Consider the following 17267-nt stretch of genomic DNA (forward strand, 5'->3'; position numbering starts at 1 on the left):
ACAAGGGAGAAATTCCAAAACCTACTATGTGCAGTTCTTATCTTCAGCAAGTAAGACTGGCTGGCTTCATATCTTTGGGCAGGAAGGGGATTGCCCTAGCATCCTCAGGCATTCTTTCCCAACAACTTTGTAATTTTCCATTGCTCCAACACATTCCCTCTTCTTTACCTACATAATAACATGTCATTTACCTTATCTTGTGGGAACTCATTGTTATTCTTGGCATAACACCCACAATTTTACTGCTTCTATCTGGTTCTTGCCAAATCTAGATAGAAGGTTGAGAATGCAGGGCCCAAGCATCAGGCTCAATAAGATCATGGTTAAAGTCCCACTAAGGGTACAAGACAAAGTCCCCACATCATCCAAACAGTTTCCCATTGTGTTACCTTACTTTGTTACTAGCCTTAGTTCTTTCTGGCAATTGCCTAGAATTTTCTCTTACTAACTCTGATTGATTGGCATAAAAGCAACATTCTTTCCCAGGGACACACATATTCTCCCTTTCGCTGCAGTAATCAAATCTAGTCCTCTTCAGTGCTGTAAGACCACCACTACCAGCAAGTCTATTTGGTTTTGGAGGATGACTATGTTCTGTTGGACAATGGTCAGGTCCTCTTGAATCTATGACTATGCTGTACTTGTTGGAGGCCTATCGTATTGACACTGGGGGCTGCAGTTCCTGCCAGGGCAAATCCTTACAAAATGGGCAGGAGTACTGGGACTCTTCTCTTTTTCCTCCCTGGGTTGTGTGGATGGACTTCATCTCCTGGGAACACATCCAAGTCAAGGGCTAGGAGTAATACCTTTTAGTTCCTGCTTGGATAACAAGTATGGATACTTTTAGGGCAGGCAAAATATGTTCCCTTGGGAGCTATCATTTTGGTGGCCAGCCTAGTTCAGTTTTTCTGTTTCAACATGTTGCACCACCTCTGTAACTTGGACCAGTGGCCTAGTTAAGCAAGTTTCTCCTGTCACATTAGCTAGACTCTGGTTACTTATTCCCACCCCAGTATGAGACCTAGCTGGCTGGCTCTCAGACAAAGCCAGCAATCTTTTCCCAAGGAGGGGCTTGCCTGGTTAAGAAGCTCAGGCCACTCTAAGAATGTGAAATAAACCTGAGAGATAGTGGGAGAGGACAGTAGGGCTATGTCTTCATGGAAGGCTTCTTGTTTTTCTGACTGGCCTACCAGATGGTTGCCTTGACTTACCGCATTCTGATTCCTTGTGTCATCTTGGTGCTGTACCACTGGTATGGCCCAAAGGGCCCAGACAGCTTCTCAGAGTTGGAGGATTTGGTTACTATTTTTGATTTGCCCCCAGAGGTGAGCAGACTATTTTCTTGATAATTGCTTCATGAATGTGCAGGGTGGCTTGCTTTCTCTCTGTGTGAGAGAGTGGTCGCATTAGTGAATGGAGCTCAGCTTTTTGGGCAGACCAGTGGTTGAGCATTTAACCCTTTTTTATGACCGGGTCTGCAGTGGTCATAGCATACCCAGTGCTGTTGTAGGCTTTGGTTCCCATCAATAAAGAGTTCCACATCTGAGTTGGGGAGCAGACATTATTTAAGTCCAGCTGGGAGGAGATCTACTCTATGACCTTTTTGCAAATGTGGAAGGGCTTTTCCTTCCTCTTCTAGTAGGTATTTGGCTGGATTTAGGGGAAAGCCAGTACAAGAACCTCTCTTCCAATAGCCTTTCTTCTTGAAACAAGTGTATTAGTCTTTGTCTAAGATAAGATGCGGTGTCACCCTATTCCACTTGTTTATGTCCTGCATCTACGGGGAGTGGTCCATGGCCTGTTTTATGGCAACCACAAGTAACCAAGCCTTCCTCTCCATCCTTTTCCTTTCTTTGATATCGTAGAGGGAAATGCTGCCAAATATTGGCTCAATTTCAATCTCAAACTTTGAGGAGAGCACCCTGTTGTCCAGATGTTCCATAGGACATTTTGATATTGGACCTATTTCCACAGCATCCTCCTCATCCACAGACAGTTACAGAGTAAAGAGCTCAGCCTGCCAATTGGTCCTGTGGGCCTTCTCCTTCCTCTTCTCAAAGTCCTTGGCAGTCATGAGCTGTAGCAGGTTTTCCAGGCACTGATCTGGCTGGAAGCTTCAAAGGTTGAAGTTACAGGCATTAACGAGACCTTTTCCAGACATGTTACATAGCATGTTTAAGCAATGAGTACTTGTCTGAGTGGTGGGTTCATTGTATTCCAAGGTTTCTGACTTGAACATCTGTTTCTGAAGAGTTGTGAAAAATCTCTCCAAGATTCAGTCTTTGAAGCTGCAAACCTTTGAATTTCCTTGGTTTTTGTGGCTCACAATCACTCACACCTGAACATAGGTCTAAACATAGTTTCTGATGTGAGGGTCCAGCTTAAACCCTTCCTCTGGAAAAGAGGACTGAAAAGTCCTAGGTTCCTTGGGTGTGAACACCATGACCAAATCATCATCAGTGAAGTCCCCCAGCTCCACATCCAGGCTGTTCAAGTGTGTCATCAGAAGTCATAAAACTGAGGTGTGGAAAGGGAGGGGAAGCCAGATAGGTATATTGATGCTCTGCCTACAGGACTGCCCAAGGTTGGGTGGGAGTGTAGCTGTTTTCTTATTTCTGCTGATGAATACCTGTTGATGTTGAATATGAAGGTGCCGTGTTCATACTGGGCAGCATAGCCATGGTCTGGGGGCTGCAGGCTAGAGCCTCATCAGTCAGCCAGCCTGCTAGATTTTTGCATTTCTACCTTCAATGCCTCCAGGCCAGTAACCCAAGGAAGGCCCCAACTTCCATGCTGTGCTGGGACTAGCTCAGCCCCACCACTCCTGCAGCCACCACTAGGCCTGGCACCATGCCCGAGACTGGACCACATTCTGGATGTTCTCAGTGTCCTTACCTCAGGCCTCAAGAGCACAGTTCAGTGTCCTGGCAGCCCTGTGACTATGGAACAGTGGCCAGAAATTCCATCTGCCTGCAACCATGCAGCTGCCAGGGACTGTGGGCTCAGGTTCGGTGTTTCTTAGGGCCAAGACAGCTTGAGGTGAGGGGCCTGGGGTCTGATAACAGAGAGTGGGGTCCCTGGCCAGCATATACCATGAGATATAGGAAATTGTCAGGATGACTTGGCATTCCCATGTAAATTTCTCAGACCCTGCTAATGAGGTCCAAGTCAAAAGTTCTGTAAGATGGCCATCTGACATGGAACACGTGCCAGTCAATTTCACAGTCCTCAATTAAGAAAGTTTCATCATAAGCCCATAGTCACCAGAAAATCCCTGCTTGAAATTATCAAGCATGGTCTACAGGACAGACTGGGTGGGTGGGGGAGTCAACAATGGAAGTGTGTCAAGCCCTTGGTGAGATGAAGCAGGGATCTCCTAATGGGGATTTTATGTGTCTAGCCCCAGGTGATGCATAGGGTGGAGTGGGGAGAACAAATCTCCCTCAAGCAGATGCCTACCTGGCCAACACCCCCCTAGGGGACTTCAGGATGCCTTACCATAGGGCCACACTTATAAATCCCATACCTGGTCAACCCCTCTGTTACAGGAGAGTGAGTGCCCCCTGTGGTAAAACGGCTTCCGGTGGAACCACAGATTCGGGCCCAATCAGATTCCATAGCCACAGCACCATGGGACCATCACAACCATTCACACATTCACTTACCATTCTCTCAGAAGTTCTACATTTCTGTTTTAAATTCCTATTCTAACCTGACCTCAGTAGAGCTTCAAGGCTTCTAACCTGACCTGTTATGGAGACCAGTGTCTCCTCAGTACAGCTTCAAGGGTTTGGATGCAGACTCCGCCAGAGTGATCAAGCTGGCACCAGCTCCCAATTTCTAGTTACCCCTGGGGGGTAGGGGGAGCTTACCTTGTCCTGATGTCTGTCCTGATCTCTTTTCCACCTGAGGCAAGACTTCAGTTCAGGTATCCCCATCCTCCTGGGCTGTCTGGAAAGAGACCCTGGAATCCCCTGGGGGTGGAGGTGTGCACTTCTGGTTCCAGGGATCTCTGGCAGGCCCTGGAGTCTAGGAGCAACAGCCCCGACCAACAGGGGGGCTTGGTGAGGGGATCTCATTGGGGCCTCTAAAATGATATGGAAGATGCCCCTCCAGGATAGACCTGACCCTAAATTGGGTGGAAAAAAAGATTTAGTTATGTGCAGTCCAGAGTCAAGATAGCTCCTGATAGTCTCAGTCCCCAGCACTGTGTGTCCTCTCAATTTATAGTTTCATCGAATAAGTGGAGCCATGCAAGCAGGCAAGTGGGCGTTTCAGAAGCAGATACCTGGCTGTTAGCAGCTGCAATTCACACAAGGAGATGGGGAGTGGGTGTACTCGGGAAAAATTCCAAAATCTAGTATGTACCGTTCTTATCTTAAGCAAGCAAGACTGGCTGGCCTCATGTCCTTGGGTAGGAAGGGGGTTGCCCTAGCATCCTCAGGCCTTCTTTCCCAGTAACTTTGTAACTTTCCATTGTTCCACCACAACATGTGAAAAAAGTTCTGTGAAACTCAGCTCATTAGTGGCTTGTTATATGGCCATATACTATCCAAAAATGTCCATTAGAATAGTCTGGGGAAAACTTTCTTTGGCTCTTAGCTGTGGGGATAGTGATGTGTCTTAATACAGATAATCTGTACACCTTGAATTGTGTAACTTAGTCAAGGATTTTTGTGCTGGCTTTCAGAAAGATTAGACCTGACTTGAGGCTCACATGGCCAATGCATAGCACTTCACAGAAAGTCTTTCCACGTGGGTATTTGGATCTTCTATATATAGCCCTATGTCTGTAAGTTCCCTCCTTTTCCCCACAGTGGTGTAGAATGTACCTTGGTAGGTCATGGAACAGTAGAGCAGAGTCAGACACCTGTGTGCATCTTGCTCTAAAAGGAGACAGGGGGGCTGGAGAGATGGCTTAGCGGTTAAGCGCTTGCCTGTGAAGCCTAAGGATCCCAGTTCGAGGCTCGGTTCCCCAGGTTCCATGTTAGCCAGATGCACAAGAGGGCGCACGCGTCTGGAGTTCGTTTACAGAGGCTGGAAGCCCTGGCGCGCCCATTCTCTCTCTCTCCCTCTATCTGTCTTTCTCTCTGTGTCTATCGCTCTCAAATAAATAAATAAAAAGTTAAAAAACAAAAAGGAGACAGGGGCTGAGATGGCTTAGCAGTTAAGGTGCTTGCCTACAAAGCTGAAGGACCCAGGTTCAATTCCCTAGGACTCAGGTAAGCCAGATGCACAAGGTGGCACATGTATCTGGAGCTCCTTTGCAGAGGCTGAAAGCTGGCACACACATTCTCTGTCTCTCTCTTTCTGTCTTTCACTGCCTCATTGTCTCTCTCAGGTAAATAAAATAAACTATAAAAAATAATTTAAATAGGAAAGGACCCTGTCTTAAAAAAAGCACAGAAAGAAAGATGGAAGAAAGGAAAGCAAGAGAATGAATGAAAGATAAAAAGAAATTCATAAAATTTAATTTTAGAATCTTTTAGAAACTAGGAAAAGTAGTCTAATGGAAAGTAGCACAAATCCTCAAGAAAATTAATGTCCATATGACTGACCAGAAACTGGATTCTATAAGTAAAGAGTTTTATAACCCAGATATTACAAAATGCTTTTAGTATCACCCAAACAAATACTGGTTTGAGTGTGCAATACTGCACTGTGCACTCCCGGGTGACAGAGAATGGGAACAAGGGCTCCTTGCACATGGAAACAACATGATGGAGACTAGTTGTTCAAAAGCAATAGCTTTTTGTAAGTGGCTGGGGATGTATCCTAGTGGTTCAGCACTTTCCTACTATGTATGGACACCTAAGTTTCATCACTAGAACTACAGAAAGGAAAACCTTTCTATTGAAAGCCAACATTAAGAAAATTTAAAAAGTTTTGCTGTCTCATTAATTAGTATGGGGATTGATGGAAGGGAGAAGCTATTCTAGTGGATAATGAAAGGGAAGTTTCAGTATTGTTTGGGGCATGCATACATAGATGTTTTGTTAGGAGCATTATCACCTTGGAGGGAGGGGTTGAATTTGGGACCTTAATTTCAAACCATCCTTGTGTGGATTGTGGAGGCTTTTTCTGATAATGTTATTTAAGGAATATTTGTGGCTAGGTGTAGCCAGGCATTATCCTTTCCTCAGGGCTCTAATGTAAGCCTTGGATTTAGTGAGCTTGAGGCTGTGCAGCTTCTTGTACCAGAAAATGTCAGCAGCCAATGAAGCAGGTTCCTGGAACTGGGGTCTGTGGGCTAAAACACTAGATGTTGGCTAGGATATAGCAAAGCAAGTGTCAGGACATGGTAGGCTTAGCAGCTGAGCTCCCATCCCAAGTTCCCAGCAGCAGGACTCAGCAGAAGCACAGGCACCCTGTTCCCCTCCAGGAAGGACTCCAAGGATGGAAGTGAGTCCTGGAGTTCTAATTCAGAAGCTGCAGTATCCTCAGTTTACATACTGAGCTTCCAATGTAGCTGGCCAGAGGGAAACAGAGCACCTACCCTCCTCTTCCCTCTGAAGATGAATAAGAACAGGGATAGCCCACAGGTGTGATTTCAATTGGCTTTTTTCTTAGGGGGTCACATAGTCTTCTTCTGACCTTAATGATTGTTATCTGAAGGTTTCCAAAGCTTCACAGAGTCTTTTGTCAATTGGGGAGACCCTGAAGTTAATGTGTAACAATAAGTAAAAGTTGGACCAGGGGAAGGTGACCTAAGCTGGTATTTATATCTTTATTTAAATTGACCCAATTTAAAAATGAAGTACATTTTTCTAGTTCTGTTCCTGCTGTCAAATACAATTTTGCTAATAGTAATAATCCTGCTATAACCATTCCTGTATAACCATGGGAAGGTGAGAACCTTCCCATGTGGTGGTTTCTTCAGTGCATACTAATGTTATGAATGTTTTCTACTTACAATATTTCTGGGGCTTGCCTTTAAATATTTAGCTATTAGTGTATTTAGACCTCCCAAATAATAGGGGTTTTATAATATTTACTGCTGGTACATGATCAAATGGAGAGCTTGTTGCAAGAACTTATTACATCAGTAGTTTAACTTATCTAATTAATCATACTTATTTTTGAAATCTGTGTCATTCTGTGGGAACAGTGCACATGCTGCATCTCAGAGCACACACTGACAAATACAGTGTTTGGCCAGTCTAAAGAATATGAAATGGACATTGATGTTGGATCTGTATTTATCAAAGATTTCATAACATAAAATTTGTATTTGCACAATGTACTTGTGTCAAGTTTATTCTTTGATATATGTAAAACATTTATATACTAAGGTTAAGGTTAAATTGGTTTCCCAGGTTTCCCTCTCCTTCCTCATCCTACATCAAGTAATTAGTTAATTAAGGTCACACTCAGTAAATGCTTGTCTGGAAGACTTCTGACCCTCCATTGGGGTAACTTGGTCTGTGATAATGGGGACCATATGGTGTATGCTTAGATCTAAGAAAGTGTCAGAGTCCTTCTGTGTGAGAAATGGAACAAGGGATAGACCAATCACAATACAAAGCAGTTTGTAAAGGCAAAAGACCTCAAAAAAGTCTAGAATATTTGTTTTACATTCCAGATATTTTTTTGTAATAGTTTTGTTATTGTGACTACAGTCACCCTATAAACTAGCAAATTTTATAATTATGATTGTCGGATACAAAACTATTAATCATCCCATATAACTCTTTTGTTAGACTAAATTGCACATAAACTTTAAAATATACTTTGTAAAGAGAAGAAAATAATTTAATCTATTCATTGTTTCAGGGTTTAATTCTTCCCCCATTAGTATAACTCAGACTGTTAATAGTTATGTACAGCAAAGAGAGAAAGCTAGCACTTTGCTCATTGAACTGGCAAGTCTGAGTCATATATACTTAGCCAGATAATGTGTGAGGTCTTCACAGGTTGTCAAAGGATATCTACTGTAATTTGATAATTATGTTGACCAAAGAATTTCACTGATATTGCATTTTTCATCACATGAGTAACTTTAAAATGTAAAGTTTATTGAAATCATACACAAATACTTGCTTTATTTTAAAATAAAAATTTTTATTTATTACTAAAATGGTTTCATCTTCAGGTTCTGCTCTCAGAGACCAAAATTGAAAATCTAACTAATATTAAAATTAAACTGAGCTAAACATGGTAGTGTATGAGTGTGATCTGAGCCCTTGGGGGAACAAAGCAGGAGGATAAGTTCAAAGCCAGGCTGCTACATAGTGAGGTCTTGTCTCAAAATAAATAAATAAAATTCAATCTAAAAGCAATTGTATCTTCTGTATCATTGTATTCTATGTAGTTTGAAATTGAATTAAATAAATATTTTAACATATTTGGCACAAAATATTTTTATGAATATAATACTTAATATTTCTTTTATAAATGAAAAAAATGTTAAAATCATATGAAGGGTTTATATTGTGTATCTTGTTTGTTTTGTTGAGGGACTATCATAACATTTTGTGAGGTTCACAATATTTTAGTGTAATTGAAATTAAAGACTGAATATTTTACTATGGGCCAGAAATAAATTTGAAATTTGCATAAGTTCCTATTCTTCCCCAGGTACTCTAGGCTTGAATGGGCTAGGTCCTGATCATATGACATAATAACTTGGAGGGAACCAAAGTGTCACTCTTGATGTGTGGGGAGCTATAGAGCAGTCATCTTACCCTATATGGCATGGCTTTGTTCTACTTGCTTGGGGTTCAGTGGTGGCTTTTTCTTTGGGGAGCTGAATACCAGTGGATCAACCAGAGTTGTAACACTGGTGGGGGTCTTTCTTAAAGCCTCCTGGGTATTTGTCATGCTGTCACTGATTCAGATTGTCATATTTCCTATGCCAATGCCACTGCTTGGTATTGTGCACTGCCACGGAGTGGCTTCACTATTGATAGGACAAACCAGTGGCATCAAAACCTCTCAGCCATGGACTGCTGGCCAACTTCTTGGATTCAGCTCTACCAGTATAGTAATTTCTTCAATTGTGGCCTCTTCAGGTCCAGTCTCTGTATGCCCCAACTTTCTCCTCAAACTCTGAGGAGTTACAATATATCATTTAAAAAATATATATTTATTTACAATCAGAGAAGAGAGAGAGAGAGAGAGGGAGGTAGGGAGAATATGGGCACACCAGGGCCTCTTGCCACTGAAGTGAATTCCAGACACATGTGCCACTTTGTGCATCTGGCTTTAAGGGGATACTGGTGTTATCAGGCTTTGCAAGCAAATGCCTTTAACTGCTGAGCCATCTCTCTAGTTCACATTATATTTTTTTCTTTATGAATTTAAGCTGCTCTTAAACTTTTCTTTATTTCATATGCCATTTAGTTTGTTAGGTATGGTGGCAGACACATGTAATTATAGCACTCAGGAAGCTGAGGCAGGAATATAACAACTTAAGGCCAACTTGGGTTGTATAGCAAAATCCTATTCAAACAAACAAACCACCAAAAACTGTATTTTAAAAAAGGATAAAGAGGACTGGAGAAATGGCTTAGCAGTTAAGGAACTTGCCTGAAAAACCTAACGACCCAGGTTTAATTCCCCAGAACCTCTGTAAGCCAGATGTGCATGGTGGCACATGTGTTTGGAATTTGTTTGCAGTGACTAGAGGCCCTGGTGTGTCTATTCTACCTCTCAATCTCTGTCTGCCTCTTTTTTTATTGAATTTAAAAAAAGGATAGAGAGGGCTGGGAGATGGCTTAGCGGTTAAGTGCTTGCCTGTGAAGCCTGAGGACCCCAGTTCGAGGCTCCATTCCCCAGGACCCACATTAGCCAGATGCACAAGGGGGCACATGCATCTGGAGTTCATTTGTAGTGTTCATTTATTTCTCTCTTTATTACATACTACTTTCAATTCGTATTCCTGAACAATCTCAGATCTTGGTTACATTTCACTAAACGGATTTAATATTAGAAAAATCTCAAGACTTAGCCTATGCATTTTTTATTACAGAATAGTGGCACTTTTCTACTTTTTGGTTTTGAGATGGGGTTTCACTATGCACCTCAAGCAGGCTTCAAACTCTTGATCATCCTGCCACAGCCTCCCAGGTGATGAGAATACATGCGTGTGCCACCATACCTAGCAAAAAGGCATGTTTTATTTAAGCTTAAACAAAACCTTAAAATTCCTTGAGGATAAACTTTACTAGTCATTGCGTGGTAACATTTCTTTCTTAGACATACACACACACATGTATATACATATATATGTATATATGCATAGATTTTTAAATTTATTTATTTGCAAGCAAAGGAAGATAGAGAGAAGAGATACATAGAGAGACAGAGCAGGTGTGCCAGAGCCTCCAGCCACAGTAAACTAATTCCAGGTGCATGCCACTCTGTGCATCTGGCTGTACATAGGCACTAGGGAATTGAACCTGGGTCAACAGGCTTTTTCAGGCAAGTGCCTTAACTGCTAAGCCATCCAGCCATGCATAGATGTTTTTGTGTTATTGGATTAACAGGAGACATATATGTCTGTGTTTGTGTGTGTCTACATGTGTATATCATAGTCACTAAATTTTAGTCATGGCAACGGTCACATGTGTTTTCAGTTCTAGTCCATTTAATGACTTTAATGTACAACACAGAATTACAGAATTAATAGGCATGAGCCAGAACAATGTGGAGCACAACTGTGTAATTATGGTGGTCTCTCTCTCTAGTTGAGAATAAGCAAGTGGACTCCAATTAAAATAAATAATATTTCTTTCTAGTTCATATAAAATAAAACATAAGTATGCTTAAAGGTAATTTTTTAATTAAAGTTAAAAAGATTTCAACACAGGCATTTATATTTTTATATAACCATTGGAAAAGCTAGAAGAGAGATAAGAATTAAGAAAGCAACAAAAAGGTTTCTGACTAAATTACCCAAAGAGTTGGTTGATTGACCTATTTTGTGGGGCATAGCCCTGAATTTATAGAATAACTTCTGGCAGATTCCTATCCAGAAGGAGACAAACTGATTCTAGGAGCAGAATCTGAGAAGTGGGAGAGCTAACTCCTGTTATACTCAACCCAAGAATGGGCTATCTTCCTCTAGCATCAGCCTGAGGAAAAGAGAAACTGAAGAGAAATTTAATTTCAGCCATTAGTAAACCTACTGGATCTGCTGTCACTACTGCTCTGATGTTACTGTGGCTGCAGATTCTTCTATGTACAGGTACTACCAGTATTTTCATTGGTATTACATAAACACTTATCACATTGTGTATGCAAAGGAAAGGCACTTTTGACTTAAGATAATACTTAAACGTTTGTTAAAGGAAGGTACTTAGTGATATGACCTGCTGGGCTCTGCTGATCTAGAACACACATACACTGTGATCACAAATGCAATAACATTAAGTTCACCTGATGCCTTCAACAAATCTGTGGGCCCTTAGTTATTGACCTTGTTGTCCAATCAGGTCACTGTGGAAACTGGGCAAAGAACAAAACTTAAGATCAGTCAGATTCTCTAAACATTGCTTGTCAATATTGGCCATTTGTGCTGCTTAGGCCAAAGGTACACCAAAGCAGAGGAAACCTAGTCATATTGCTTTAAGTGGGTGGATTACCCTTCCTTTGGCTCTTACACTTTTTTCTGCCACCTTTTCTGCAATGGACCCTGAACCTTGGAAGGTGTGATAGAGATATTTCAGTGCTGAGCACTCCTCTGTCACTTCTTCACAGCACCATGGTGCCTTCTGAGGCATCCCAAGGTCACTACCATCTGAAAACAGAAGGTTCTCTAACCAAAAGTGAGAGTAGTATTAATATATGGATATGAACATTAAGAGACATGCTTACTGGGCAGTTTGTTGAGCATACTATATACATTTAGCCAGACATCAGCAGACATTACATTCCTAGGGCTCATGACTACCTCTTTTGTAGGTTTGCAGTATCAAGGATGTACTCCCTCCCATGGAGTGGGACTCCAGACCAATTAGAGGGCAGTTGACTTCCCCCATAACAGATGTGCCACTATTGTACCTGTTGGCTCATTTGGCCTGGTTGGGCAAATATACAGCTTGCAGTGTCCACTGTTGAGTATCCTCACTGGTGATTTCTCTCTCTCCCATTGAACTTCATGCAGCATGGCTTCTTCCAGCTTTCTGTCAGCTGGTCTACATGGAGGAATTTTTCAGCTCAGCTCCAGCAGGATTTCTCAGTGATCTTTCAGCCCAAGTATGTGTAGTCTTCAGCAATAGGGTCTTACCATCTATTCCTGGTGGGAAACCAAGGGCCTCGGCAATAGCTTGTAATGTTTTGGGAGTATCAGGGACCACCCTGGCCAACAACTCACTGAAAGATATCCCATCCTTGGCTCTGAAAATTTTCTAGTAAAAATCTATGGCTTCTGAGTGTTCCATTGTCCAAAAAAGTAGGTTTCTATATGGTTTATTTATATCCTCTTAGATTTTGATTAGCCGTCCCTCCACCTTTCCTTACTCAGTCTCTTCCCCTGACTTCACTTAGGCCTTTTCACCCCCATTAATCTGTTCTTCTACTTACATACATACAATGCCATCCCATTAAGTCCCCCTCTTTGAGGCAGTCTCTCACTCTAGCCCAAGCTGATCTGGAACTCACTCTTGTTGCCCCAGGCTGTCCTCAAACTCAGTGATACTACTACCTCAGTCTCCTGAGTGCTGGGATTAAAGGCATGTGCCATTACACCCAGCTAAGATTTGCTTTTGATGCTCAAAGTTATACCATTGCCTGAGCTATCCTTTCTTTGTGTAGGTCTAATTTTCTGTCTGGCATCGTATTCTTTCTTTCTTTGGTCAGCTCACAGCTCACAATGAAGCCTGTTTTTTTTTTGTTTTCCTTTTCCCTGAAAAAAAAAAAACAAAAAAACAAAAAAAAAACAAAGTCTCTATTGTGCCTTCTTTTCTGAGTGCAGAGATTTGGGTTGATTGCTTTGAAGACCTGACTTCACTGTCATTTAGCTATGGTTTCTGACAAGAAGCCTTCTATAAATATCTTTTCTTTGTAATGTGTCTTTTATTTTGAAATGACTTCAAGAGTTTTTCATGGATTAAGGTGGCTATCCTTTCAATTTAATAGCCAGAGTACAATCATTTAATTTACATTTTCTTACTTAGGAAGTTAGCTACTTTCCCATTAATATGACTGTTCATTTTCACCTCTATTCATTTAGTATTTGCACCCATCAATGCAGTCACCAAATACAGACCAGCATGTGTATTTTAGAGAAAGCAGAATGTCAGCAGCTGGAAAAACAAAATGACAGTTCCATGTGGACAGAGCCAGGACTGAATATAATGTATTGTAGCAAAGTGGAAAGTTTGACTCAGACCAAAGAACAAACACTCTAGTCAACATGTAGTACTTTTGTTTTTAATAAAAATAGATACTATCTTCCACTGTCATAATAGTACTATCTTTGGGAGAGACTGAATAATTATTTGCCTTACAGAAGATAAGCTGTAGCAGTCTTATCTCTAGTTACATAGTTGATCATTATATGAGAATCAAAAAAAGGAAACTCTGAAAATTAACACTAACTTTTACTATGAATTTAAACATAGGATTTTTAAAATAATTCTTTAATCATTGACAGACTTTAAATATAGTGAAATAAGACATAAGTGCCTTTCTACATGGAAATTAATTGTTTACTTGTTTTCCTGATTACTTAGGAATTAATATTTTTAATTTGAATTAAATCTTTTCCTTTAGCATACTGGTAAATGCCTCCAAATGCTTGAGACTCTTACTCCAGTGATTTTTATGGTCCACTTATAACCAAAGACAGTGAATTTACTCTGTACCCTGTGCCTGAGCAGAGAGATGATTCAAGTTATCTGTGTCCTTTCAGAAGAAATAGGTAGAGGGGTCCCAAGGTCCCATTTCACCTTGATGACATCCACTTTTTATGCCAAAGAAGGCTAATGATACCAGAGACTTTTTGTCATTTTTGTTAACTGGAGAGATAGTATGTCCTAGGTTTCCTTTCTTGCTAGATTCCTGTGTGATGGGCCTTGGGAAAAAGGAATCATTATATAGGTGGTGGTTGGGCACAGCATCTTAAGTTTTAAGCGCTACGTTGAGGACTAAGAGAATAGTTACTTGATAGTTTTAGGACTGCTCAAGAAGCCTTCATGATGAGATGTACTTATAGAGTAGATATTAAGTTAGAGAACTATGTAGGTAGAAGCAATGTGTAGAATCCAGGTTTAGGGTTAAGTCAGACCTAAGAATTCTCCCATAAACTTGGTGTCAATCAAAACTACAGGTCTGCCATGCCTGGGAGTCAGCTTTGTCCCTGATTTTTGCTTTTCTCTGTCTATAAATTTAGTGCACTCTAGTTTTAAGTAATATACCTATGAGTTTCAAATCATATTTCTAATATCAGTCCTCTCAAATCCCAAGTCTTTATCCCATTGCTAGTGTATGAATAGTCATTGGTACCTCAAACTCACAATGTTTGCATCTGAGTTTGCCAAATTGTTTCCCATTAAAAGTAAAAGTATAGGGAACTACGAAGATGGTTCAGTTGCTAAAGGCATTTGTTTGCAAAGCCTTTTGGCTTGGGTTCAGCTCTTTAGCACCCACACCAGACCTCTCCAAAAAAGTACACATATGTTTGGCATTCATTTGCAGTGGCAAGAGATCATTGTTTACCCCACCACATACACATTAAATTAATTAATTAAAAATAATAAAATATAAAATTGATCCTGTTACTATTATTTTATCTTAGTAAATAATACATGTTTCATATAGTTGAGAAACTAAGCAGTTTTGTTCTCATTCAAAAGTCCATTAAATTCTACCTATTTAAGGGTTTCTCTTAAATCTTTCTTCTGTTCTTCAGCCATGTTTTGTTACATCTTTAATGTTTAGAACAGTTCTTGGTATATAGTAGACATTCAGTAAATAATTAGTATGTGAAAATCAAACAACAAAATAAATAAAGCACTTGGCCCCATAGAAAACTGTTAATTCAGGAAACATTAATTTTTTAAAAAATTAATAAAGAATTTTGAGGAACATTCAAAAGAATCTTTTTATCTACTAAGCCAGAACATGCAGCTCTAAAAAAAGGCAACAGTATGAATAATGGAAAAATTTCTTGGAAGTAATTTTTAAGAAACTTTGTCTTGTTTTGTTTGTTTTGAGACAGAGTCTCCCAGGCATCCCAGGCTGGCTTCAAGATCATTGCATAGCTGAGGATGACCTTGAAATTCTGATTCTCTTGCTTTTACCTCCTAAGAGCTGGGGTTGCAGGCATGTGCTGGCTATGTGGTGCTGGGGATCAAACCCTGGCCTTCATGCATGACTGAGCTACAGAAGTAGCTGGAAGTAACAGACTTTTTTTTTAAAGAACATGAGCAGGATGAATAATAAGATTGACCCAATTTACAACCTAATTAGTAACTTAGAAGATAAAGTGAAAGCCAGGCATGGTGTTTGTATTTAATCTCAGCACTCAATGGGGAGTTGGAGGCCAGTCTGAGGCTATAGAATGAGTTTTAGGACAGCCTGGTATAGAATGAGACCAAAGATAAGTGAAGAAAATGTAGAACACAGTGCAAAATGGTATTCAGAAATTAAGAGAAAAGTTAAAATATAGAGGGTGAATTCCAGAGGTATTAACGTGTCCAGTAGGATTTTCTAGAAGCAAAACTACACTGGAAATGAGGCAGTTGTAAAATGAAATTGAAAATGACCATGCTCAAATGGAAAAAAATAAATACTAATATTCAGATGGGAAGAATAAACAAGTGCTGAGAAGTTTTAAAAAGGAAAACAATTTATTGTACTTTAAGAAGTCTTAGGTGTCACTGCTTATGAAACAATACTACTTTATGCAGTGCTAGCAAGGAAAAACTGCTGCCAGTTAAAATATAGCATCCACACCATTGTAAGACATTTCTGTTTCAAAGATATCAGAATGATGATTGGGGCAAGTAATGTGTCTTAGAATTGATGAGACTGGCTGGGGTTGTAGCTCTGTGGGAGAGTGGCTACCTTGCATGTACAAGGCATATATCTATCTCCAAATATTTATGAGAGAGGAAAAAATGTAGTTTAACAAGCATAACAGGACATTTTCTCACCACTAACATTGTTTGCTGCAGGAATACAGAGCAAATTTTTTTTTTTAAGAACAACAAAAGATCTGAGGCTGGGCATGGTGGTGCATGCCTTTAATCCCAGCACTTGGGAGGCAGAGGGAGGAGGATCACTGTGAGTTCAAGGCCACCCTGAGAATACATAGTGAATTCCAGATCAGTCTGGGCCAGAGTGAGACCCTACCTTGAAAAACAAAACAAAATAAAACAAAAACAAAAAACAACAAAAAAAAAGTCTGAGCCCTAACACACCTAAGTAAAAGTTCAGTTGTATAAATAAGGGTGTTTTTGAAATTATAAAAACTCAAAAATTTTACCATTCTCAAAATTACCATGAACACCTGAAATATACTCTATCTAAATTTTTAAAAAATAAAATTAAACCCTTCTGGATCTGGTCAGTTCTCCTGCTGCTGGCTTGGGGCTGCCTGTTCCCTGTGAGCTTGCTATGGAAACAGGGGGTCCCCAATTCCCAGATCCTCTGCTCCAGAGGGGGCACATATGGATTAACTTGGTTCTAATTGGTTCCCCTGCTGCTGGCTTGGGGTGGGGGGTCCTGAACCCTACAAGCTTGTTGTGGAAACAGGCCCCTTGCTCAGCCTACCTGATTGAATGGCCCCTGGATTCCCAACGCCTGGATTCCTCCTTCCTGACATGAAGAGTGAGTAGGCCAGAACTCTTGGTTGGGTCCTCACCTCCCAGTTCCCTACTCCTGGTATTCCTACAGCTGCCTTGGGGCAGCATGGTCCCTGTATGTGGGCTGTGGAAGCAGGCCTTTTGCTCTGGTTTCCTGATTGGCCTCTTGGTGCCCAAATACCTATTTTCCTGAATCAGAGTGTGCATGGTCCACCATAGGAACTGGCCTCTTGCCCCTGGCTCTTCAGCTTCTTGGCTTCTGGTTCCCCAACCCTGGATTCCCGCAAGTGGAGGGAGAAGGCCAGAGCTCCCAGTTCCCCAGGTACCTTTGATGTACCTGCAATCTGGCAGGGTTTAGGGGAGGGGGAGAAGAAGGGGGGTGAAAAACAAACAGAAAACTAAGTAAAAAATAAACTGGTACCATAGAAACCTTTATCCTTGGAGATAGCCTAAAAGATATAACCTTCAAAAGGAGTAAGGGGAGAGCACCTGAAAAGAAGGGCCCTGGGGAGGGTG

The 17267-nt window shown here is 40.9% G+C and overlaps 1 protein-coding gene across 1 annotated transcript in view; it reads left to right on the forward strand.

The window, feature by feature from the left end:
• Positions 1-17267, forward strand: part of C15H10orf67 (chromosome 15 C10orf67 homolog) — a 202224-nt gene that overhangs the window by 170324 nt on the left and 14633 nt on the right. The window contains exon 11 of the mRNA XM_045134756.1: positions 1194-1325. Coding sequence (XP_044990691.1) covers positions 1194-1325 — 132 coding nt within the window. The remainder of the gene's footprint in view (positions 1-1193; positions 1326-17267) is intronic.

This window comes from Jaculus jaculus, chromosome 15 (assembly GCF_020740685.1).
Source record: "Jaculus jaculus isolate mJacJac1 chromosome 15, mJacJac1.mat.Y.cur, whole genome shotgun sequence".
Lineage (NCBI taxonomy): Eukaryota > Metazoa > Chordata > Mammalia > Rodentia > Dipodidae > Jaculus > Jaculus jaculus.